Source organism: Lates calcarifer, linkage group LG10 (assembly GCF_001640805.2).
Source record: "Lates calcarifer isolate ASB-BC8 linkage group LG10, TLL_Latcal_v3, whole genome shotgun sequence".
Taxonomy (NCBI): domain Eukaryota; kingdom Metazoa; phylum Chordata; class Actinopteri; family Centropomidae; genus Lates; species Lates calcarifer.
In genome coordinates, this window is record NC_066842.1 from 5381626 (window position 1) to 5408679 (window position 27054).

Genomic DNA, 27054 nt, shown 5'->3' on the forward strand with positions numbered 1-27054 from the left:
AGGGAAGAAATAGATCGCACACTCCTGTGGCGCGTTTGAAAACATCCCACCTGTTTTTCACAGGATCGGTTTCCAGCCTGGTGACATATTTACCAGCCAGACATTTTGAAAAGGAAATCCTCCCTTCGGCCCTGAAAGTTGGAATCCAACTCCGTGTCGAGGGGCCCTCGGCGAGCACATTCAGGCCAGCATCGGTGTCCAAAGTGACAGGAGCTTCACATAAAATAACAGAGACAGTAGCTGAGGGCAGAGGGTGGGCTGATGGAGACAATAGACTGGAAAGGTTGAAATGGTGGGGAGCATAGCCAGGAGGCCAACGGGACTCTTCTGTCAACCAGAAAACTGAGATCAGATTAGTAAAAAAATAGTATCCTCAAAAACAGAGACAGCAGCAACAAAGGGGCCTCTTGTTATATTAGTGAGGAATTTGGACATTTTTGACTGTAAAATAAGAGTCCGTGTTCAAAAACAGGCCAGATTTATATGGAATTACATCCAATGTAGACTAAAGTGTTGATGTTGCCAGTTTAAAGGAATAGTTTGACATTTGGGGAAAAAGTAATTCTATGCTTATTCGCTGCTTTGCCAAGAGTTTGACAAGAAAATTGATACCACCTCCTACTTGTACACTAAATATGAAGCTTCTGCCAGCAGCTTGTTAGCTTAGCTTAACATAAAGACTGGAAACAGCCTGGTTCTGTCCACAGGTACAAAATCTGTCTACAAGCACCTCTAAAGCTCACAAATTAAAACATAGTATCAGTTTTGTTTAACCTGTACAAAAATTGAAGTGTATGAACCACAAGTGTTGTTTGTACACTGTGTTTGTACATCTGTGTCCTGTCTTTATGCTAAGCTAAGCTGAGCTAAATGGAAATACTCTTATTATTTTCCAAAATAAGCCAATTTTATTTTGTGTTTTTATTGTATGGAGATCCAAAAGTGCTCAATATTATTATATTGAAAATAGTATGAAGTTAATAAATGAATAAATGCTAATAAAATATGTATCTAAAAAATATATATATTTCCAGTGGGGTTTTGTTGTTGTTGTTTTATTTGCGGCATTGTTTCTTTGAGAATGTGTTTTTTCCAGTCTGACCAGTGTCCTGCGTACAACTAGAATCATCATTAATTTTTCCTGGACTTTGGGGGAACCATTATTTTCAAAATGATTATTTAGGCCAACAACATAAATGAATTTTAAATAAATAATAATTTATGACCACTGTTTTTCAAAGCAACATTTTCTTCATAAAGTGAGTGAACATGACATAAATAGTACAATTCCTCAACAAAAATCCCAGGATCTTGCGCCCAACTGAGATGACATACTGTCTGTTACCTGTGTCAGTTCCCAGCTGTGATTCCTCAAACATCCCACCATTTCAAAATCCGCTACTAATTTTGTGCCACAGTTTCTCAATTATGTCTGATGACGTGCAGACTTTGTGACTCACAAAACCAAGAACAATAATAGAAGCAAATTATAAAGGTAGATTCACTTGGCATAACCTTTGCCGTATTTTTTCCTAGTAATGTGGAACACAACACACGTATAAAGTCATACTTTCCTGGATTCAAAGCACTGGGTGAAGTTAAACATCAAACACTGGTCACACTGACTAATCTGTAGCACCAGACATAAAGAAATCTCTGAAAAGAAAAGACTTGCTTCAAAGTCGTGATTCAGGCTTGTGAACAACATTTTATCTTGATTTTCAGTTATCTTAACAATGGTTCCCATTATAACGCAACTTCTGGGTTGCCAGATTCTGGAAAATCCTCCTCCAGAATGACACTTTTCTTGTCTTTTTAACTTTTTGACTGGTGAACATCAAGACGAAATATTGTTCACAAGCCTGAATCCTGACTTTAGTTCTTTCTCATCAGTCAGGAGTTTTCTTTTTCTCTGATGCTACAAATTTGTCCTGTACAGTTAGTTAACTTTATCCACTTTGTGGCGTTTTGAATCCAGGAGTGTATCGTTTATCCATTTGCGTTATTTCCCAAGTACTGCATGAGTCTTAATTACCAAGGAGAAATCGGATGATGTGCCAAGTGAATCTACCTTTTTAACTAGCTTCTATTTTTGTTCTTTTTTCCATGAGTAACACATGAGTCCGCCCGGTGTCACATCGTCAGAGATAATTGGGAAACTGATGACACAAAGTGAATTACCAGTGGATTTTGAAATGTTGGGATGACTGAGGAATCATGGCTGAGAACTGAGATAGGTATCGGTTTGACTCTATTTTCTATCAACTGGTTCTTGAGAAACTAGGACCAAAAAATATTGATGATATTATTGATCATAAAATCCAGAGCAAAACAGGCTCTTCCTCGACTTGTCTGCTATGTAAAAACTCCATTTACCTGTAGAATAACTTCACTTTTTCCTCTGGTCATTTTAGGATCATACAGTGTACAGATACAGAAATATTTGTTCAGACATTTAACAGAAGACTGGTGGAAGATACTGGGACACCCAATACTTTTCCTCTGGATCTGCTTGGTAACTGAATACACATGAAAGTGAGATGTTACAGAGAGCGTTTGACAGTATGACTGCGTGTGTGTAAATGTTTGGTTTATCTGTGGATCCATGCCATCCTCCTCAGGGTGATTGGTGTCTGGCCACCCCAGCCTCCCATATTTCACCTGGGTGCGGGGCACCTTTTGCCACTGCATTGAGTTTTATAGGAGCCAATAAAAATCCCTGTGGAGCAGGCCTCCAGCACCAGCAGCTAAAGTAATGATTACAACAACATAAGTCCCTTTAGTGATACCAAACAATTAGAGGCCAAAGGAGATTGGATAGTTCACATCCATCATTCAGCTATAAGCCTGTATGTCAAAACAGTGTGGCTGTCTGCTAAATGAGATTATCTGAGTATATATATTTGGGTTCAGCTCAAATGTTAGAAATTACAGTCTGGAGTGAGAACAATGTGAAACCTGTGTCAGAGGCCCTAAAGAGAAAAATATGCTGAATGAGATACAAACCCTGTCCAGGAGGACCTGTGAGCCAGCTCCACCGTGGACACTGGGGCCAGCAGAACAAATCAAAACACAGTGTACTACTCGTCTCTGAAATAAACACTGTGGTGTTACGGGTTGTTTATTGAGGTGTTGCAGCTGCAGCTCTCTACTTCCCTGCGTCAATCCCCGGAGAACAATGCGAGGATGTGATTATTTTTGATAATCTCAAGGTAAGCTGCCAGGCTTTGGCAACCCTGGGCTGCATTACTGAGAGGAAAACTTCCAACAAGAAACAAAGAGTTTTGTTCTACAATGCTACAGTGCTGCATAAGCATAAATCAGTGCCTCTCATCATGTGATTTCTCTACAGTACTATCTCCATTTTGCAGTTAATCACAAGTAGATCACTTTTGACAAAACAATCTTACCTCAAAGTCATTTTAGCAACTGTTCTGTCCTCAGATTGGCAGATAGAGTTTGTGATTTAAATAAATAGAGGAATGACTGAAAATCCAAGACCATAGACTGAGCACGCTGCAGCACACTGAAAAGCGACCACACACATACTGCCACCACCTGACCAGAGAGGTCAGAGGTCAGCTACAGAGTAGAACCCCTAAAGAGAAACTCTGCCAAGCTGATTTACTGCACCGACCATAAATCAACCTGGAGCAACTTCTACACTGAAGCTGATTCTTCACTGGTCAATGTTTTAAAACTCATTCCCAGGTAGAGTGTGATTAATCCCAGAGAAGATACATCAAAGTAAACAGGCCTCCTCTTTTCCACACAGTCAATGCAAGGGGGCCCCCTAGTGGTCAAAATGGGCTATTACATAAATACATAGGCTGCTCTCTCAGGGACTGTTTTTGTTGAAAAAAAAAAAGAAAAAGAATGATAATACGACAGCAAACACCAATCAAAACTAAAACATGAGTCACTGGTTCTAAACACCTGTTTTACCTGTGTTATCATTTACAGCCTTTTATTTTAGCTGCACTTAAAATCCATAATCAAGTCTTCCTGTTTTTTCTGCATTCCTCCATATATTTGTCATATACCACCCAGATTATTGTTCTGCAGGGAACAGAGCCCTCATTAAGTCTTATCTTTTTCACAAACCTTTCTTTTCCTGTGTTTGATTTATAAGGTGCGTACAACTTTTTCTACAATTTTGCTATTCTGCTTTTCAGATATTCTGCTATTTTTAGCATTTCTTCAGCATTGCTGCAACATTCACACTGAATTTTCTGCAGGAACTAGCCTGTACTTAATAGTCATCTATTTTTGTTTACTTATCTTTACTCAGCTTTGTTTTCTTTGTTTTTGCTGCAGAGCACTGATGCTATATGTGCAAATTCCTTGTATGCAGAAAAGAAAAATAAAGAGGCGCGCCTCAATGTCGTCACAATTCCTTGTTGTGTTGTCATCATAACGCGCCTTACAGAAAGCACTTTAAGCGGTAAGCCTTTCATTTTTTACCAAGTATCACCTTATATTCTTGTCTTATTTAACGTTTAGGTTTTATTTCTTCCAGTGTTTGTGATAAATTTACAAAAATATTATTTGGTGGTTGAGTGTTGAAGCGCCAAGCGCAGCGGAGGCAACATTTTTTGTTGATTCATCTCCGCTTGTGTTGAGTTATTTAAAGAATTAACTACCTAATGTAAACCTGTACAACCAAACACAATGATAGCAATACTGATTATAAATGAGTTTGATACGAACCTCTGTTGTCAGGTATCTATCGGACACGACCTTATCCAGCCTTAGTTTTGTCTCTTTCACTTTCACTGACACAACCAGCCGCAGATGACAAAGCACATCTGTAGTTTCTCTTATTTAAGATATTTTACTTCAGAAAACATGAAAATACCACAGTGTAGAAATAGTCTATAACTACAAGTCATGCATTCAGCATTTACTTGAATGAATTTTTGGAATCAAAACATATTTTAAAGTACCAAAACTGCTAAAAGAACTTATTATACAGAATGGCCCATTTTAGAGCAATATATATAATAAACAGAGAACTGAACATTAAAACCTTCATGATGGGAGGATTTATTGCAGGACTGTCGTGTCAATGCCGCATCAGTTTTTGTGTTTGTAATAAAATGGCAAATGAGTTTAGTTGTTGATATATTAAGTATCACTCAAATGTTGCATCTGGTCTTCAACATCCCAAAACCCCCTGATATTTATTTTGCAATCAAAAACACTGGAGGAGCAGGAACAAGCACATTTTGCATTTCATCTTTATAAACGACTCTTAATGATGGATTATTATCTAAGCTTATCTGTTTAGATAAAGATCATTATCAAAATACTTGACTATTTAATTTTCTGACAATCAAATGATTGATTGTTTCAGCTCTACAGTACTTCACTTTTACATATCATAATATAATCAAATTTGTGGATATTTGTTTTCTGCAGCAACGGTGTGACTGCAGTCTCCAAGAATGGTGAGTTAACTCAAAGGTTAGATGTTGATTTATATTAATAGGGTGCTTCCTTATTTCTCTACTTTCTCATGAGTTTAAAAACAAAAGCATCTCTGCAGCGAGTCTGCCCCTTGACAAGAAGAACAGTTTAGACTGAGGCCGTACCTGCTGATGTTCTCAGTGTCTCACCTTCAGGACATCCTCATGCTCTTCTGATTTGACCTGGGATTCGTGGATGATGACAGGCATTTTTGCAGTTACTCTTTGTACGTCAGAGAGCCAGAAATTAAGACAAAAACTGGCATAATGTGTAACAGTAAGGTGTTAGGCCACCACAGGCCTCCAGAACAGCCTCGTCTTTGAAGTCTCTACAAAAACCGTTCTTCAAAAGATATTCTCTCATTTGGTGTTTTAATGAGAATGCATTGCTCTACAAATCTTTTATTGCTATTAAATGGTATTGACGGTGAAAATATGTGTTGAATAAGTCCTGATCAGCTTTCCTCTCTCTCTCCTGTTTCCTTACAGTCCCGTCGATATGATTCCCGAACAACCATCTTCTCACCAGAAGGTAAAACTTACTGAAAAACGTAACCAGTGAGGCTGGAGGTTGTTTTCTGTGTTGAGGATCTTAGCAGCTACTTTTTAGTTTTTATGTTATTTCACCCAAGTTTTTGAGGAAGGCATCTTGGTTCTTAAATTTCTTGCCTGTCAGTGCTTCTTTTCTCATCCTGACAGCACTGTGTGTCCTTTGGCAGGGCGTCTGTACCAGGTTGAGTATGCCATGGAAGCCATCGGGCACGCCGGCACCTGCCTGGGAATTTTAGCTAACGATGGCGTGCTGCTGGCTGCTGAGAGGAGGAACATCCACAAGCTGCTGGATGAGGTGTTTTTCTCAGAGAAAATCTACAAACTGAACGAGTGAGTTAACTTACTTCCTCTTGCATCGTACGGTTGTGTTTTAGTGTCATTAGCTGACAGTTTGGAAATATTTCTAGTTCTACCTAAGTTTTTCATGATTTTCATAAACTTGAGTTATTAAAACAAATTGCAGCTGCAGTTACATATTTATATAACTGCTTCCATCATCTTGTGACTGGCATAAATGATTAGATTGGATTATCACTTGCAGGAGAGAGGAAATTCACTGTTTTTGCACTGATCCTACATCTGTCCATTATCTTACAGAGACATGGCGTGCAGTGTGGCTGGAATCACATCAGACGCCAATGTACTGACCAACGAGCTGAGGCTTATAGCACAGAGGTGAGCTGAAGCTTTAGCAGTAAAGATTGTGTTTTTTGTTTGCTTTGCGTTTGTCTAAAAACTACAAAAAAAAATTGATTATGTGTTTTTGTTTCTGTTACAGGTACCTGCTGCAGTACCAGGAGCCAATCCCCTGTGAGCAGCTGGTCACAGCCTTGTGTGACATCAAACAGGCCTACACCCAGTTTGGAGGTACAGAACAGCACCGCACAGTTAAAGCAGGCTTGCAGTCTGTATGTCTCTATGTGGTGGTTTTTACACCATACCTGCAGTTACTATAAATTTATTTGTTCCTCCTGTTGGATTTGAGAATAAGAAGCTTCTTTTACAGCATTCAGTTCTTTCTTACAGAGAGCTATAATAAATATAAATTCACCATCAGTAAGTTTTAAGTATTTGATGAAAACATTTTTACTTATCACTGTGACTCCTTGAAATGAAAGTCAGAGTACAGTATGACTGTACATAAATTATTATTGGGGATTGTCTTTGTTCTCCAAGCTTCATCTTAAATGGCCCTTTTGAAATTTAGATTGTGTTAACATTCACTGTGACTGCTGTAATAATAAAGTATTGTCATATGGCATTCAGAGTGATAAAACCACTCGAGCTCCCACGAATCAAAAATCAAAGTTAGGAACACCTCAGCTGAATCAGTGTTTTAAAATGTTAGTGTGTGTGTGTGTGTGTGTGTGTGTGTGTGTGTTCTCACAGGAAAGCGTCCGTTTGGAGTCTCGCTGCTCTACATGGGCTGGGATAAACATTATGGCTTCCAGCTCTACCAGAGCGACCCAAGTGGAAACTACGGAGGCTGGAAAGCCACCTGCATTGGAAACAACAGTGCTGTAAGTCTCACAGGAGTTAACTTCTACCCAGGTCTCTGCAACAACGGTTATTATTTAAAATAATCTGAATTATAAAGGAAACCAGCAGGTGGGGCAGAAGAAATCTGAAAATTAGTTCAGACGAGAATGAAACTAATGTTCCAGATGGGGACACTAGGGGGCACAGCTGCATAGTTTCTAAACAGTGACCATGACAAAGACTGGATGCTCACAATAAACAGACATGATGTGGCCTACTTAGTGCTGACTCTTGGGGCAGCCAATTGTGTAAGTCTCAATTCATGGTGGCTTTGCTAATCTCGGTGGGTCTCCGCAGGGCTGTACACAAAACATTGTGGGTAACAGAGCCTCCTCAGAGCTTTGTGTAAACACTTTTGTCCAAGAGGCCTTCAGAGTAACATGAGCACATGCACGTTTAGTGTTGGTGCCTCCAGTGAGGTAACGCTCACCTGATCCTGACAGCGTTACTGTTGTGCTCCACACAGTGGGCTGCACAGGGGCTGATATGAGAGTTGGCAGACAGAGGTGAGTCCACAAAAGAAGATAGACTGAGGTTTAAATGCAGTCTTCACAGTTGTAAAATGATGTGAAGGCTGTTTTACAGGTCTTCCTACATATATTCTGCAGCTGTAACAAAAGGAGGATGGTGTTTTGGGGACTTGGCTGTGATTTAAGTGATTTTTACTTTGTCTCTCTTTGTTTACTCTGCTCACTCCTAGGCTGCTGTCTCTATGCTGAAGCAGGACTACAAGGAGGGAGAGATGACCCTTTCCTCAGCCCTCGCCCTCGCTATTAAAGTCCTCAATAAAACCATGGACGTCAGCAAGCTGTCAGCAGAGAAAGGTGCAGATTTGAGTAGTTCGATAAATCAAACATCAAATCTGCAATTTAAAAAAAATGTAATGAGACTCATCACCTGGTTATACAGACCCCTCAGCTTTGTCATTAACATCTTTCAGCTCATTGCACTTCAGTTTTAGCTCTCAATGCTCTCATCAACTGTTCAAGCTGTGGCAGCTAGCTTGGAGCTAAAAGCTAACTAAAGTTAAAGGAGAGTAAATATTGGACTTACATTGATCAGATGGATAGAGTATGATTCACATGATGCTCTGTATCTGCTGGATGTGTGAATAGGCAGCTGTTTGCTGTTGCTGCACATCAGCTTTGTTCATCATCAGTGTTGTGTTTACAGTGAGCTCTCATGCCCCTAAAAAGCAAAGTAAAATCAAATATGCATTTCCAGTCAGCTGAGACACCCTAATGTAACTACTGTAAACAAATATGTCTATTATTGGAAGCTAGCATTAGCTTTTAGCCTCTAAAGCGTTTGACATTTAGACGATTTATGGCAAATAGTGAGAATTCTTTCCAAATATGTCCAGTTCTTCAGGGACAAATGTTGGGAAACACGAGCACAAACATCAGCACTGAAGCAGTTGCATGAGATAAAGGCAGCCATTGTTAACAAAGTGGTTTCCTTTGTTTGCCTTCAATATAAGGTCCTCACAGTCTTTCCAAGGGACAATGAAATTAACATCAGGTGATGTTTGTACAGACCTGGCCATCCTGGGTTTACGGCAGGTCAGGTGATCATCATGCAGCAATGTCCTTTTATAAAAAGCAAAAACAAAATTTAGTGCAAGTCCAGGTCAAATATCTCAAGGAAGCGTCTCACAGAAATATACAGTATGTAGAATACGTGTAGCAAATGAAAAATTCACAATAAAAACTCAGGTTTTAAGGTTTTAACTGTCTTACAAATAGCACTGCAGCAGATTTCTTACAGTGTTTGTGTTTGTTTTTTCAGTGGAGATCGCCACCCTGACTCGCGAGAACGGCAAGACCTGCATCAAGGTGCTGAAACTGAAGGAGGTGGAGGAGCTGATCAAGAAGCACGAAGCAGAAGAGGCCAAAGCCGAGAAAGAAAAGAAAGAGAAGGAACAGAAAGAGAAGGACAAGTAGTGACAACTGTCCACACTTTGAATTTTCTGTGAGAATGAATGCGAGCTTGTGTTTGTTAAAGAGTTTTCAGGTATGTTTGAATGTGTTGTTTATTAAAATAAATAAGAATAATAAACAATTGATTTGACTTTTCTTTCCAGATTTGGTTGTTTATCAGTTTCACATCAACTACCGCTCACAGTGTTTGTTGTAGTTTTTGGCCACAAAAAGGTTTAAATCCTCCACTTTATTCACAATCAAAACTAGTATTTTTCATTCAGTCATCACTAAAATTGTCTCAAAATTTAGTGATATAACTTAAGTGGGAAACAAAGCTGAATAGTTAAAGAAGAATTGAAAAAATAAATTCCACTGCTTTTTTGCAGCTGAAATGAATATAGGATTAATGTGTGTTCTAGGGCAGAGCAGATGGTTATAATGTATGTAACGCATACTTTAAACTGTTATGAAATAGGAAACCGCGATTACACAATGATTCATATGTCCATGCTTGAGTGGGGATGTTGGGTGTTTTCTAGTTTTTACTGTGAAACAGGAAGTTTATCTTTGAAATGGACAGTGATACCTACAACATCTGTGCACTTTTTGGTCATTTTGTGGCAATAACAGTACATTTTTACATTACATTTACATTACACAGTTGACAGACTGAACATAGTGCAGCATTAAGCAGGTAAAGAGGAGTTGGTAGAGACCAAAAACAGAGATAACAGAGCATGAATATTGAACAAAACACAACTCAAAGTGATTTATGTTGCTCTTTTGCTGCCATATCACCTCAATGTCCATTCAGTTGCTGTTGGAGCTTTCAGTCATATCACATGATCTTTATCAGCTGATGGATTTTGCCACTGCAGGTGTTCAAATTTCCATAACTGAATGCTCCAGAACAGCCAGTAAATGGACCCTGTGGTGAGACTATGTGGTCAACAGCAGTTACAGAATGCAAGGACACTAATACGGAGTATAAACACAGATTTTCTTTCGAGCTCATTACATTTGATGTGAGCTTCAGGCTTCAGTGTATCAGAGAGGTCTGCGGTCTCTTCAGAGGGGATTAGCTATTGACTGGCGGTTTTAACTCCACTAACCGAGATGCGAGGACATACATAGGCAGTTTCTGAGAAATGCTGCTCTGTGAGTGCAGCTGATGTGGTAACCAGTTATCAACCTCAATCTGAGGTGAGTTTATGTAAAGTCATCATAAGATTAAGGCCAGGAGGGGACTATCTCTGCCTCTTGTCTTTTAGTCCAGGGGATTAGTGACACAGCTCCAGTGCCTGACTTTAGATTTTCAATGCACCGTTAGTGACACAAGTGCTGGTGGTGGTGGTTGGGGGGGCAGGAGCACTTAAATGATGTCCCAAGCAGCAGGGGCTTGGATATATCAATTAATTCAGCTTACAGGAGCTCAGAGACACATCTTATATGTGAGAATTTTTAGCATCAGGCGTGACAGCTAGACATATTTGTTTCACAGCTCTTTAATTGTTTTCTTTTTTTTAACTGTGGAAAATTTTGTATGTAACTGTCTGCTGTTGTTTTTATACACTAATCAGTCACAATATTAAAACCACCTACCTAATATGGTGCGGGTCCCTCACGGGCTGTCAAAACAGACTTCTGAAGATGTCCTCTGGTATCAGGCACAAAGACAACAGCAACAGATCCTTTAAGTCCTGTAAGTTGTGGAGTAGGGCCTCTGTGGATTGGTTTTGTTTCTCCAGCACATCCCACAGATGCTTGGATTGACATCTGGGGAATTTGGAGGCCAAGACACCACCTTGACCACCTGTCATCAGGGAATACTGTTGCCATGTAGGGGCGTACGTGGTTTGCAACAATATTTAGGTAGGTGGTACGTGTCAAAGTAACATCCACATGAACACCAGGACCCAAGGTTTCCCCAGGGCTGCACACTGCCTCTGCTGGCTCACCTTCTTCCCATAGTGTATCCTGCTACCATCTCTCCTTCAGGTAACTGATGCACATACACCTGGCTGTTCCACATGATGTAAATGAAAACATGATTCATCAGACTAGGCCGCCTTCTTTCATTGTTCTATGGTCCAGTTCTGAGGCTCACGTAGGCCAGCCTTTGCGCCAGATGTCCTTCCTTGGACCACTTTTGGTAGGTACTGACCACTGCACACCAGGAACCCCCTACATGACCTGCTGTTTTGGAGATGCTCTGATCCAGTCGTCCAGCTGTGACAATCTGACCCTCGTCCTTATGCTTGCTCATTTTTCCTGCTTCCAATACATCAACTTCAAGAACTGACTGTTCACCTGCTACCTACCTAATACATCCCAACCCTCTACAGGTGCAATTGTAACGAGATGATCAACGTCATTCACTTCACCTGGCAGTGGTTTTAATGCTGCAGCTGATTGGTATATGTATGTTTTCTATAATGTCTATTTTGTATTTCTAATTCTCTAAAAATTCTCTAAAGCTGTGTTTTCTGCTTTGTTAATGTGTTGTGTTGCGTGAGCTGCCGCAGATTAAAACTCTGAACGCAGACTGAACGGCTTTTCTCCTTCAGGAGGAGACAATGAAGTTTAAAAACAGGTTGCTGCTGTCTTAGAGAGGCCAATATAGCTGAGCTGAGTCCATCCTGGCCCAGCCACTGAAAATAGATCTCTAGATCAACTGACTGGGGACGTTGTTGCAGTGTTTGGCAACACGTGCCATTGGCGCGCTGTAATGTGGTGTGAGCTGAGCTGGAGATTAGCGCCTGAGTCAGCGATCGGCAGAAACCAAGCTTCCCACAACTCCTGTTCCCTAGGAAGACAAAACAAACATTTCCTCATAGTCGCTGTTCTACCCCAGTGTTATCTTATCTGATAAAAGATAAGTTAGTTAGTTCAACTGCCATGGTGTTCCACTCTTTAAATTAAAGTTATTTTAACACCTTCAGTTTGGTTTCTCAGTTTTATAACCTTGGTTTGTTTCCTGTGTTGTTCCCTCTGCATGTGTTAAATGTAGTTTAACACGTTCTTCTGGGGCAAGAAAACATACTTCCAAGAGAAAACAAATAAAGAAACAAGAAAACACCCATTTAGATATCAATTTTTATTGTTTTTCCCCCCCAAAGACAAACATTTCCAGAATATACAACTGTGGATTGTCATTGAATGGCTGCTAATTAGTCACTGAAAACAAACAAACAAAAAAAAAAAACAAAAAAAAAAATCTAAACTATCACAATAAACATTTGAGAAATATACATACATAAAAATATACCTCTGAGAAAATTCAAATATTGACATTTCCTAACAGCTTATAGTCAGGGCTCAATCAGTAGCAATGAAGACTTGTATGATTTGAACACATGCAGAAGAGGAAGAAGAAAAAAAAAAAAGAAAAGAAGAGAAAGGCCCCCACCCAAATCCCAACCCCAACATGAACAGACTACCATCATGTTTCTCTGAGGTGTGAAGTATGGCTGGCATGGGGAATGTAGGTTAATATTGCTTTACATAACCACACTAGGTTTAAAATGAGCTGAATTTTCAAAGCAAGTTGATTTGAATTGACAGCAGACACAGAATGGATTCTTTGGCGTTTTGTTCAGAGTACTAAAAACCACAGAACTGAAAGAAAAAAACTCAAAAAAACAAAAACAAAAACTAATTGCATATATGTTAATCACCTGAAGTGCTCTGGTTGTACCCTACGAAGAGTTCATTCCCTCACATAGTACGTGTCTGAATCTGCATGGGATGAAAAAAATAAAAGGGAAATGAACACATTCCTCAATAAGACTCAAGAGTTAAAAAATATTAACATTGCACTCTCCTCTTTTAGGCACAAAAAGCCCCGTTTCAATCGAGCTTTCAACCGGTGCAGGATAGTACTACTGACTGACGCTACCAGGCTGAACGAAGCTGAACCAGTTTGTGCCTCATGTGTCACTAGTACATTCAAGATAAGCATCGATTTTTCCAAAAAAAAAAAAAAACTCAGGGATCTTTGAAAAACCCAGAAATGTCATTTAACAAAGAACTCTCCTCTGATGTTATTTCTGAAGCCATCTGGTTAAAAAAAGATGTAGTCTGCTGCACGAGAAACAAGATTCATCACGGTTTCCACACTCAAAGGTGGCAGCCAGAAAAGACATCATGTCCACAATCCATGTGTACAAAATAAAGTTCTATCATCTTTTAATTGATCTTCCATTGGTTTTTTATATCTTCATACAAAATAACTGAATATTTCTTAATATATATTGTTTACATAGCACATAATGCAATTTCTGACAACCATGGATTAAAAAAAAATTAGCCGCAGTTTACAAGGAAACAAGTTGAAAATCTTCCTTATCATAGAGAAGCTGAATATTTTTTGTTCCAGATGGTTAGAGGGGTCTTTTAAGAGTCCGGAGACATCTTCACATCAGTGTTAAGTGTTGTTGAACGACCTCCTGGGTTTTTCAAAGATCGATGGGTAATTATTCTTTGAAAAATTGGATGCAGTGACTCGCAAGTAGAAGCGACACATAAGAGCCACAAACCTGAGCTACAGCTTCACTAGATTTATACATCATGTGTACATATTAATGGAAAATAACAGTAAGTTGAGCTTTAAACCTGACCAACAATATTCAGCTTATTACCCTTGAAAAAAAATCAACTTGTGTCTGTATGTGATGTACAACGTGGAACAATAGTGAGCCCGTCCTCTCCGACTCACACCAGAGTTATTGCAGGAGAGAGACCGTTACCCCCGTTGAGACATTCAACTTCACACACTGCGTCTCAGCTTTGACACATCTGGAGAGACTTGCGGTGCATTTCTCCCATTTGTGGCAAGATGGACAGATGAAAAAATAAAACCAAACATGAGTGACGTGTGCTGGAATGATGTCTTGACATATTTCAGGAAGAAGTGTAAATAAATGTTTACATGTGCTCTAATGTTAAAGGTAACAGACCAGGCTTTCACCCATCTATATTATAAAGCAAAACAACATTTTTATTAACTATACCAAACCCATAATTCCCTCTTTTCACCCCTAGCAACACAGCTTGCATGGTATACAGCACACAAGGACAAACTAAAGTCTCTTTTCTTATAAAAGGTAGAAGCTGTCAGACGAGAGATATGCTGAATTTTAATGTAAAACACCACCTCCTCCTGAATGTCTAACAGTTGTTTGTCTTGTCAATGGCAGCACAAACAAATAACGTGGCCAAAAGAGGAGCCACCAAGCAGGAAAAAAAGAAAGAAAGCAAATTCCACAACGCATGTGACAACTTAGTTCAACCTTCCCTGTTTCTCCAATCTGCAGTTATCCTCAGGGGAAGGGAAAAAGGTGGGAGGCGGGGGTGCCTGCATCACGTGGAGATCCAACCACTCCCAAAACACCCCTTCAAATCAGAAGTTTGTAAAAGACAGGGTGACACCTCCCAGTCAGTGATGAAGGATTTCTGACGGTGACGAGGGATTGTGTCGGGGTGTGAGTTGCGGCAGGTTTGATTGCTTGAGCGATAGAAAAGGTAGAGGGTGTGTTTTTTTTGGGGGGGGAGGCAGGGAAATGGATGGGGGTGGAAGGTGGTGGGGTAGGGTGGGGTGGGTGAGGGAGGTGTCAGGAGATTATGTGGCAGTCACTCCTCGTCTGAGCTGCTGTTGTCCAGAGAGTAAACCATGAAGGCCAGATCAGGCCGGGACGGTACCATGGGGTTTCCCGGCTTCACCATCTCAAAGCCCATGTAGTGGAACGTCTTGATGATGGACACTGAGGTGGTAACAAGAAGAGGAGTGTTCAGTGGTTGTACTGGGATTACATCAACAATAAAGCCAGTATGATACATGCATGATAAACCATTTGTGTACATAATGAAGTGTGGATTGCTAAAAGTCTATGGTTTACTATGGGCTGGGTATTGGTCTGGGTTTTTATAAGAAATAGTTCAACATTTCAGCAAATTCACTTTTGGGTTTTTTACTCCAAGAGTGAAATTAGAAGATTGACACCAATGTAATGGTTGTGTGTTAAGGACAGCTGGAGCTAGGAGGGGATTAGCTTTGCTCAGCATAAAGAAACACAGCTAGCCTGGTAGGTCCAAGGTTGAACCTGTTGCCAGACAAAATAATCTAACCAAAATGGAATATCACTTTTTTCAAACCTTTGGATTGAAATCAACCAAACAATCAAAAATAAAACTATTCAAGTTCTTTTTCTGGTGCTACCAAGGCCAAAGCATCCCACAAACACTGTGTGACTGTGTTTTAAAGGGTTAAAAACTCTGCTCATTAACACACTATCTTGTTTGGTTAGTAATGGTGATCTTGTTTAAACCACTTAAGTTTGGGTGGGAGGATGGTGATGATGATGATGATGATGATGACGATGGCTTGCTCACTCATGTACAATTTGTGAAAGTGTTTAAATCTTTGTTTAACATACATTTGTGATATGTTTCATGTATTTTATTATGCTTTATGTTCTAAGTCTGTCTGTGTTCTGTGTTGCTGCTAGACAAAGTCCCCTATGGGGACAATAAAGCTGGTGTTGAATGTATGCAGTTTAAGGTTAAAGTTAAAGTTACAAGTCATGGGACTATTTCTCTGGTAAACAACAGCCAGGAGCTGCTGAACTGCGTGCAGCTTGTTGTCACAGTAAAGTTCTTTTCACTGTCACTGTTTTTACATTTCAGTTTGTGCAAATATTACACAAACAACAAGATACAATGAGTTATTATATGATGCCTGTGCTTGGTGTGTTTATCCCTGTGTCCAGTCTGTATGCTAATCTATGCCTGAGTCCAGTTCAATAAACAGGAACATAACAGCGACTGTTTGCCCTGGGGTTCCATAAGTGGTTGATGCAGCCATGTATAAACTCTACATTCTGTACATAAAGTTAAAAAAGAAGTGAGGAACAAACCCTGCCTTAAAAAAAGAAATGCATATAAAAGTAACAGGAGCTCTTACTTCGATCCTCTCTGTTTTTATGGAACCACAGGAACACGTAGTTAACTTTGAGCTTCTCTTCCGCAAACTCGAGCAGAGCAGTTAGCCTGAGGACGACATGAACACACAAAGATACAGAGTCAGTCGGTGAACGAGGGGAAAGGGGACTGGTGATGACGCATGCAAAGTTTTTATTTATTTATTTATTTATTTTCCTTTACATAAGCACTGCAGCTTTACATAATAATGCAGCAGCAGCTGTGAAGCTGGCTGCTCATTGGACTGGCTCTGTGACCACAGCAGGCAAGGTTACTCTGTCCTGGCATCGATTACAACCACACACAAAGCCAGGCAATGAAAACAGAAACCTATGAGCAGCCTCTTTAATTTGTGACACACCAGTAGCCTTAAAACATATGATGATAACAGGATTTCATATACAGTTTAGACACACATGGTGTGACTTACCCCTCTTTGCTCCCCTCCACCAGCGGCCCAGCAGGGATCTCCAGGAAAAGGCTGTCCTCTGATAGAGCCGTATCCCAGAAGGCCGAGCGGCGCTCACTCAGCTGGTAGTGGAAGTGGAGAAGAGAGGGGTTCCCACTCACTGGAGCGGCCTGCGTCACTGTTAACTTCTCATCCTGGATTCATAAAGGAAGTTATGTTAGTTTAATCAATTAAATCTTATCTTTCTACATCCTCCAAAAACAACAATAATGTAGTTAATACAGACTTGATTGTTGTCTGATGATTTAAAAGACCATGTGACATAACTTGGGAGTGATAAAAAGTTTGCATTCAAATCATTGTCACTCACTCAGTGGGCCCTTAATGAATAGCAATGTGTCTGAAGACAGCTTTCTGCTTCTAAGAGCAGCAGTGAAGTGAAATGTGAAAGGAGGAAGTGGTTGTGTGCCATTTGGGTATCTTGAAGGAGCAGTGCTGGGTGTCATGTCTGCAGCAGGCAGATCCTCTACTGTAACTGATGAGTGGTTTGACACAATACTTCTGCTTTTATAGAGCCTGCTGAGTTACTGATCTTTAGATATTTCGTCACGCATTTGGTTTTGCAGCACATGACAGCTGGGCACGAGTTTGGTGTCTGTGATGTCAAAAAATTTAAATGTGTAGCCTTGTTAGTTTGGTAGACTGTTTACTTCCTGTTGAAGTTTTTAAGTGTGTGTGTAAATACTGACGCAGACATGTAAATCAAGTTATACTCTGTTCATATAGTCACAGAGTCATCTGATAAACCGGTAATGTTAGAAAGGGTTTTTGCTCGCTGAGGACAGATGAGGACCTTAATATGACAGTTGTGACTGATCTGTCTGATCCTAAATCTCTAATCCCCCAGGGACAGTTAGTCACATGTCTGGGGTACAACTTGATATGCGTGCACTCACTCACACACACAAATACACAGACACACACAGTGGAGGGGGACACAACAGTTTCAGAGTGGATGTCTGCAAAACAAAGAAATTTAACAGCGAAAACAGATCAACTTCCTTATGTTCTTTCAGGTTTTTCTGAATCTTTTTGGAGGTAACATGAATATAAAATCTGAGGAAACCAGGTGAATGAAATAACTCATGCATTAAATCCACTGCAGGTGCAGCTGATGAGTTGGAGACAGATTAAAAGGATTTTTTTAAGCTTTAAAAAAAAAAAAAAAAAAAAAAGCAACTTTGCAAAATGAGGTCACAACTCATTAGCAAGGTGTTCCTGTGTTTAGTGCAGTCAGAGTCAGAGTGGACCCTGAGGGATGAAGCACTTAACACAATTATTACCTAAAGTGCTTACAGCGAAAAAGAACAGCACGTGCAGACTCTTTTATTTTCCCCATCATCATCCTTTGAATCTGTCTCTTCATTCGTAAACTGGAACTGAAATAAAAAAAAACTTACCCAAAAAAAAATACCAATCTGGGACAAATTGAAAGGCAAAGTGTGACCTGTGTATATGTCACATTTACAGGAATAGAGCCAATGTTTTTGCTCGTCATCACAGATGTTAATGTGCCCATTATTTGCCTGTAAACAATTTCCCACTGTTTTATTATGAGCAGCATTTTGCATCAGATGTTGCACATTTGCAAACGCCACCAGGAAGCTTTACAATGCTGGGACTCTGCGAGTGAAGTCACCTTGTGTAGTAGCACGCCGAGAGAGTGATCCCTGACAGTCCCTCGCCCACCCGGGATCTTCAGCTGTGGGTGAGGGGCATCAGGAGCACCACAGAGGCCCCGGAGCCTGAGGGATGGAGCTGGGCAGCCGAGACCCTGCTAACCAGGAACTGTGAAGAGAAAGACAAATTTGTTTAGTGCTTCAGATTATCTCACTGAATTTCATCCTCTAAATCATTCTGGGAATTTCGATTAAGTCATGTTTATGTCTGAAACAAATAGAAACATGCATATTTTAATCCCAATCTTTGACTCTGTTTTTGTGAATAATCTGCCAACAACAACTCACAGTTTAGATCAGCAAATGAAGACCAATAACTGACTAAAAATAACATAAACTGAACATTCTTTTCCCTCACTGCTGTTTAATAAAAGCAATCGGGTCTCTCGAGGTCCTGGTTCACAGTTACTGTGCGTTTCCTGAGAAGCTTAAATGAAGAGCTGCATTCATTGTAACAACTACCAGCTGCAAGCTTGCCAAACTAAACCATATAGATGCTGTTGGTGTTGGCTGCTTCCAGAGCTGCGAGTCGACCAGTGGTTCAGGACCAGGTCAGAGTCACTGAGAGTCAAAGTAATTTCTGCTTCACTTGAAATTTCTAATAAAATGGTTGAAGGAAATCACTGGAACATAAAACCCATGACCCTCTGTTGCAGCTGCATTTAAACCTCTATTTATAATAAAAAAAACCCAGTGAAGTTTTTAATTGATAATAGCATCATGTAACAATGTTTTTATGAATGGATCCACATTTTGTTCGTTTCTTGCAGAAGAACTCACTCACACACAAATACACAGGGAGGGAAGAGGAACTCTATGGGTGTAAACAATGCTAGGGCTGTAACTAACAATTATTTTTCAGATCAATTGTTTAGTCTATGAAATGTCAAGACAACAGTGAAAAAATGCATCACAAGTTCCAGAGTTTGTTTTGTATTGTCCAATTTCCAAAACCAAATTTTCTATATATATGATGAAGAAAAGCAGCGAGTCCTCATCTGAAACCAGAGAATACATGGCCTCTCATGACAGTTTTTGCTAGAAAAATGACTGAAACAATGAATAGTGTAACTAAATATAAATGGCTGCATTTATTTGTTTAGCACCTTTATCCAAAGTGCTACCATGCAAGGTGCTGGCCTGAACATCTGGAGCAATTTGGGGTTTGCTGTCTTGCCCCAGGACACTTCGTCATGTGGACAAGAGACTTTGCAAATTTCTAGGGAAATACTCTCTCAACAAATTTGTTGGACCTCAAGGATTCACATGATGTGTTTTGATAACAAAACACTTAATGTAGACAGAACTTGTGTTCCCAAGAAAACACCACAGGACATCTTTAACTCAAACGGACAGAAGTGAAACTGACACACAATGACTAATGCTGCACTGCTTCTGATGTAAACCTTTAAGCTTGTTGCCTCACACACCCACAGCTCCTGCGTTGACTTCATTAAAACATGTCCCTGTAATTAGCAAATACATAGGGCACCTGTGGCAGCTCACCCTTCCTCTGCAGTACAGAAGACAGCCAGGGGGATTTAACATGATTATACTGTTTGTTCATTTGTTAGATCCCTTTATGCAATTTGCAAGTTTTGCCCAAACATGTATTCAAACAAAACCGGGAACAAAATATACAACAGAAGAGGTTAACTGTGTCCCACTGGCCTTAAACCAGAGACCTGATGGGCCAGTAAAGCAGGTCTGGTTGGCTATATATAGATTTCGCCATATTTCTCAGACCCTGTGATACAATATTCAAAATCAAATCCTAATGCATAAAGAACAAACAAGTTGTGATGGGAACAAGCTTTGCGTATCATTAAATTACTTCACCCATGTTTCAGTCCACTCACTGTCCTGAAAAGCCTCCACAGGCTGTTTGTTTATGACCCAGACAAAATTAAAGCCTGTGATTTATAACGACACTCAAAGAGTTCCTGACAGGTTGTGCATGTGGTGCCAGGCATGTATCATAAACAAGCACATGATCTGTAAACACCTCTGCAAATAGCTTGTGAGGCTTTTGGGAACACACAACTTCTGCGTTTTGAGTTACACTCGAGTATCTCGAACCAGACGCAATGGCAGCCGGGCCAACGCTCCCAGACAGACCGCTGAGACGGGTGCGGACCCGAGGGGATTGGGACACTCATTTTGTTAAATGTTGTCCTTTTAGATGAGAAATCACTCTCCACCCACCCTGCATGGATTGGCCTAAATTACCTCTGCACCTTTGCTGAAACATGACACCTTGTACACATTCCTCTGGTAAACGAACCCGTTTGTGAGCAGACATACATCCCAAGTCATGTGCAACAGAAAAACATCAGCAAGTATTGAGGGTGGGAGGAGGGGAGCCAAAGTTTCCCTGCCAGACCAGACAGGTAACCTGGACGACCTGATCTGCATGGCTACGTGCCAGGAGGGTGAGCAACGGAAAACAAAGCTAATTGCACCTGGCCTGTTCACATCGCTGCAGCAAATGCACGCAAACCTCTCCCTGTCTCATCACTTCCTTGGTTCTTAACTGTGCAGAGACAACACATGAACTGATGAAGACCTTGAGCTCTCCTTGGACATGATTTCTTGTTAAAATAGCAGCTGTCTTGTAATCTGGTGACACATACCTGGAGCTTACCCCAATACTTCAAATTAATTGAAAAGAATCATTATTTGCAGACCTCAAAATAAGAACTATCAGCAAAATGCACTTAGAAGTATCAAAAGTAAAAGTACTCATTATGCAGCACAAGGAAAAGAAGCTGCACTGTGTTTTTTGGCTGGGCAATGGTGAGCTAAGTTTAACTTATTTACTAAACCTTTTGAGTAGTTTAATCTATAACAATGCACTAGATTTTATGAATGTATCACAGGATATTTTGTACCATTTCTAAAGAATTAATGAAGAGAATGATTGACAAATTAACTGATAATGAAAATAGTGGCTAGTTGCAGCTCTGACTTACTGTAAACACTCCAGAGAGGAAAAATCTACTAATTAATTGCAACAGATGCATGAAAAGATGTAGTCACAGCTCAAAGATTTTAGTAGCATCCAGCAGGTGTTGCTACAAAAATCCACCAGGATCTCCTCTGAATACAGTACAGAGTGTAATGAGGTGAATGTTGGCACTTGGCACCATTAAAACAGTCTCAACAGCCAAGAGTTTCATTTCATTTATGCCACAGAAGCAAAACTGAAACGGACTGTACGGTGGAAACAGGTAGGGACACAGATGGAGGAAGAGATGCTTGCCAAGATGTCAAGACCTGCTTCTCTTTTTCCATCTTCTCTTTCAGAGACGGACAGAAGAGCATGCCCTTGATGCAAATGCCAGCTTGTTTTGAAAGGCAACACTCTTGTCCTCTGACATTTCAGCCACACTCTGAGCAACCCTCCCCACCCTCCTGTCAAATGATGCCACTCCAGCTGGCTTGAGAGGAGTAGCCTTTAGCTCCCCTCCTCCCCCAAAGGTCACAAAGTCACCCTAAAAACAGAATAGAGGTTACGTTTTTAAAGGAGGTCAATTTGATAGGTGAAACGGACTCTGTGCACCAACATAAGGGCCAAGCACACTCACAGGCCATGGCTGTACTAATATGCCGGTGAGGATTTAATCATCTGTGTGTTGCAGTGAGAGTTAAAAATGCCAAGTGCGTCATTGTCCGATTCTAGCAGGAGGGGGTGAGGACATGTGCCAGTGTGCTCTTCCTGCGCTGTGAGTTGTTTTGAGAACTGATTCAGGTGAATTGTTCGAGGGGGATGAACAGCTCGGGTTTGGCCTACAGCCAAGAAACAGACGACTCAACCAAAACAGGAAGCGCTCTGGCAGGTCCTCCAAGAAAACCGAAACACACTAAACCAACCTCAAACTCTGTAATTACCAGCTAAGTAATGGAAAAAAGACTCAAATGAAATCTAGACTGTCAACACAAACAAGCTTATTGGCCCTGAGAAAAAAAAACTGTGGTGAAAATCATTTAAGCTGGAGACATAAACAACATGTTGGTGCAGGAAAGTAAACAGGAGAGTCCTCGGTCGTCCGCCGGCCCCTGGAAGTTTGGCAGAGCAGCGTGTCGGAAAAGATGTCGAGACAGAAACAGGAAAGGCACACGTGCTCTGAAACCTGAGTGAGGACGGACGTATCCCTGTCAAAACACATTACTCTGACCCCTGGACCCAAACTGTGGCTGTGCATGGCTGGTCAGGCACGCCAAAGACAAAAACAACCAAACTAGTCCACAGAACCAAAACAAGTAAGTTTTAAAGCAAATAAAAATGCTCCTTTTGCTACCCTACAATGTATGCAAGATTAGTTTTATCACTGGGTCTCTTAACTGACACTGCTATTCCTACAGCTCTCGCTGCTGGTTTAGCTATAAACAAATATTGGTCAATAAATAATTACCGTATTTCTTAACTTTCATGTTTTAACATCGACCTGAAAAATATACATTTGAAGAGAAGGATAACCACTTTGGGAGAGTAGAATAATTATCACTTCTTATAATTATCATAGAATTAAGTAAAAATAGAGATCATGCCAATCATAAAACCACCAAACTGTGCAAACATGACAATTTTAAAATCAGTCCTTCCACACAGACATTTGCCAAAATCAGTTTGTGGAATCCAAAACACCTGCATTGGGTTTAGTTTAGCTTAGGTTTTGACGGTACAGGCACAGGTTGGTGATGCCTGTGGCAACGTTAAATAATAGTAACGTCATAATTCATGATCTCATTAACGCAGGATTTGAGCCTACATGTCTGTTGCCTGTTGTGAAAACATTAGCTTTGGCAGGAGACAGCGTCAACCTATTCCTCCAACAGCAGAGAGAGGGTGTGTCAGGCACAAAGCCAACTGTGGTAGTGGCATTTGTGCGTTGGGTGGTGCAACAAATAAGATGCTTGCAATACTGCACACCAGCAGATGACACTAGCAGTCGCTTACAAACTTGGTTTTCATCTGTCTGGATTTATATGATCTGAAGTCAAAAACCACCAACACAACTTTGCAGAGCAGAATATGACGGCTTCAAACATCTTGTTTTGCTCTAACAAAAGTCCAAATATCACCTGATTATTTGGCCTTGCTTCAGTATTTTTGCTTGAAAAAGTACAATAATTAATTGATTCTCTACAATTGATTGTTGCCAATAACTTTTCTGATAAACTGATTGATTAATCGACTAATAGGGTCAGTATGTTTCAGTATGTCATCTTCGGCTTTGGGGAATTGTGTGTCTGATATTTTATAAACCAAACATTCAATTAATCAAGAAAAATAATAAATAGCCACAGCTCTAAAATAGGTCCTTTCTGATGCTGACAAACCTCTTTTTTAGCTTTTTATGAGTACAACACTTTCAAGCTCATTTTCTGCTCCCTTGTATCACTTGTATCTGCATGCTAAAGATGTGTATCACAGCCTCGCCCACGGTCGACTTTAATAGCCGAGGTTGACATTTCCAGACGTCAGCTCAAACTGTTTGGCACTGTTAATATGTTGGTTTCTTTCTGGGAAATTCAATGGCTCTCTGATCCCGAATCTTCCAGAGCAAGCACTTAAAGAGACACTTAACCTACACTCAGGGTGGCTAACCCAGCTGTTTCTGAGTGACTGCACCCCCATACTCCTAAATCATACACACAAACAAACCGATTCCATTGATGCTTGAGATGTGAACCAGCACAGGGGAGGGGTGTTATGTAACCAGGCCGATGTAGGTCAGTTGATGCCTTTAGCTGACAGGGCCATAACAAGTCAGAGAGCTAATATAGTCACTGCTCTGGCTCACAGCATCAATGGACTGCTCTCCCTTTTCCTCTCTGCGCGTCAGATGATAAACCCACAGAGGACAAAAACAGGGCTTATCTCTCCGTTTGTGTGCAGAGACAGACAGAGAAAACACACAGGCTACAATTCAACCACACAATCATGCTCGAAAATATTTGTCTTGGGCCTACCTTTTATCAGTTCTCAAATAAAATATAATTATTGCATGATATAAAGACATATTTATAACCACAGGGATGCCAGATCCTTATAGGACTTCATGGTGATGCAGTACGAGAACATCCAGTACAAAATACATCTCAGCAGTTTAAGGTCACAACAAAGTCACTGCTGGATTTCACAGGCACACAGTAGAAAAAAATGTCAAAAATAAAAATAGTAAAGGTAATAATACACCAGTACTTTGTTCAGTACAGCCTGTGCACATTGACAGAAAGTTCTGCCACAAGAAAAAGTGTGAGGAAGACTGCAACTAAATATTATTAGTCTGTTGTTTATTGTCAATTAGTAGAGCAACAGAGAATTAATTTCCAACTATCTAGATATTTGGTTGATCATTCATTGAGCAAAGGTGTCTGGCATTTACATTTTCCAGGTTCGTAAATGTAAAGATCTGCAGCTTTTCTCTGTTTAAGATCTTTGTAAATTACATAAAAATGTAATATCTTTGGGTTTTAGACTGTTGCTTAAACAAAACCAACAATGTTAAAAAGACAACTTGAGTTGTGGTAACTTGTGATGGCAGTTTCTTACTGCTTGTAGGCACTTAATAGACTGCTAAATGATTAATCGATTACTTAAAAAAAAAAAAATCAACAGATTGATAATTATGAAAACAATTGTTTGTTGCAGGACTTCTGCAGGAGTTTGCAGGTATGTGGAAGAAGTGCGCCCCACTGGGATTAAAAACTAGAAAATATGTTGCAATTTTAGGGCTGCAACGATCAGCTGAGTGCAGCTAGTGCAGCAGATTTATATATAATGAAAGTAATGCTTAGTTACAGCCCTGGTGAATTTAAATATAAAATGTATTCTGACACGAGTTTAAAGTCTGATCTGGAGACATTAGAGAGACTGGTCAATTAATCGATTAGTTGATGGACAGAAAATGAATAAGCAAATATTCTACTTTTATTTTTAAAAGAAAAAACTCTGGTTCCTCTTCTCATATTGTTTAATTCTATGATAAATGAAACTGAAACTGAATCTGTGGGTTTTGGACTGAAACATGGCACTTGATAACATTTATTTTAGACCAAAACGACTAAATTAATGCAGAAAATATTAACTATGGAAATAAACAATTGCAGCCTAAAAATGGCTCTGGTTTATTTCTCTTTATGTTTGCACTGTTAATGCATGCTTGCTCTTTGGAAAGAAAGGTCAGACTGCCTGTTGCTTTACTCTTGGTGTCTCATAATAACAATGTTTGGCAATTCCTGTCTCAACTCAGCCTCAGCATCCAGCTCTGAATGTGCAGAGACACTAAAATAACACACAATAAACTGTTCTACACTGACATGTCGGCCTGCAAACATGAAACGACCATTTCTTGTTCATATCATGTTTGTTTACAGCGTCTCCGTATCTGTCAGTCTGATAATTTCTCGATGTTTCTCTGATGTTTTCCTGCTACTTCGCGAGCTTCCTACAAGTGAAGTCGAACTATTTTCACTTTTACAGTTAATCTAAAACTGACTGAAACAAACAAACGACGTTAACGAGGCCAAGTAACGTAAACAATAACCGTTAGTCTGTTTTGTGATGTTTCTAGAAGAATATTTAATTAGCTCCTACCTTTCCTCGGTGTTCAGCATGATAGCTTCGAGGAAACACGGATCTTTACGTTCCTTTTGACAGCCAAAGCAATTATTACTCAACAAAAACTCCACAGAAAAGTTCACCATCCGTGAGTTAAGACACAACCTTGTAAAAGTAAAAGTCTATAGCGTGGCTGTTAGTGGGGGAGGACAACTTTAACAAAGCGCCACTGAGCAGCGAGACTGCGGTTTCTCAGCGGCAGGACGGCGTATTTATGGCTGCAGCGCGGCATTGTGGGTAATTACGTCACAGCGACGGAGGTTTATTTTGTTTTCATATGTTTTTGTTTTTTATTTACAGGATAAAAAAGAAACTCAAAAAATGAAATTATACGTTTAAATATGATTTAAAATTTAATTTAAAATCATAGTAATAACATTCATAGGTTTACATTCAGAAAAAAAGTTACAACAAACACACAAAAAATACTGCAAGCAGCCTGAGAGCCACAGCATCTTTGCATGGATGGATTACTGAATCTGTAAATGATTAATTGTTAAGGGAAGGTTGATATGTTTTATTTGGTAATGAAATGACTACAAAGAGATGCATACTGATGAGAAAGAGACTCAAAGTGACTACAAACAGACTCTAAATGACTATAAAGAGACACACAACAGCCCCAGAGAGATTCAAAACAACTACAAAGAGACTCAAAGTGACTACAAATAGACACAAAACAGCCACAACGAGACACAAATGGAAGTAGAGTGACACAAAATGAAGACACAAAAGACACAAAACTTCTACAAAGAAACTCAAGGCAACTACAAATAGACACAAAACAATTAACAAACACAAACGAAGGCAGGAAAAAATT

The 27054-nt window shown here is 40.0% G+C and overlaps 2 protein-coding genes across 2 annotated transcripts; one reads left to right on the plus strand and one right to left on the minus strand.

Moving 5' to 3' along the window:
• The first annotated feature begins 4358 nt into the window (after positions 1 to 4358).
• psma4 (proteasome 20S subunit alpha 4) lies at positions 4359 to 9629 on the plus strand. Its single transcript, XM_018675863.2, has 9 exons — positions 4359 to 4444; positions 5422 to 5450; positions 5958 to 6000; positions 6188 to 6350; positions 6618 to 6695; positions 6799 to 6887; positions 7410 to 7540; positions 8260 to 8383; positions 9348 to 9629. The coding sequence occupies exons 2-9, from the start codon at positions 5448 to 5450 to the stop codon at positions 9500 to 9502; spliced, it is 786 nt and encodes a 261-aa protein (XP_018531379.1). The 5' UTR covers positions 4359 to 4444; positions 5422 to 5447; the 3' UTR covers positions 9503 to 9629.
• A 2934-nt stretch (positions 9630 to 12563) lies between these two features.
• On the minus strand, positions 12564 to 26442 carry oaz2a (ornithine decarboxylase antizyme 2a). The gene is given in 6 exon segments (XM_018675864.2): positions 12564 to 15243; positions 16443 to 16528; positions 16890 to 17062; positions 18568 to 18648; positions 18650 to 18716; positions 26211 to 26442. Coding segments are annotated over 6 exon segments (648 nt in total). The 5' UTR covers positions 26321 to 26442; the 3' UTR covers positions 12564 to 15112.
• Positions 26443 to 27054: the final 612 nt, after the last annotated feature.

Bases quoted from the DNA above. Each gene is read 5' to 3' on its own strand.
- psma4 (XM_018675863.2), top strand. The intron at 6,001-6,187 runs GTAAAACTTACT...GTCCTTTGGCAG, and splicing joins AACCATCTTCTCACCAGAAG to GGCGTCTGTACCAGGTTGAG. The intron at 7,541-8,259 runs GTAAGTCTCACA...GCTCACTCCTAG, and splicing joins GCATTGGAAACAACAGTGCT to GCTGCTGTCTCTATGCTGAA.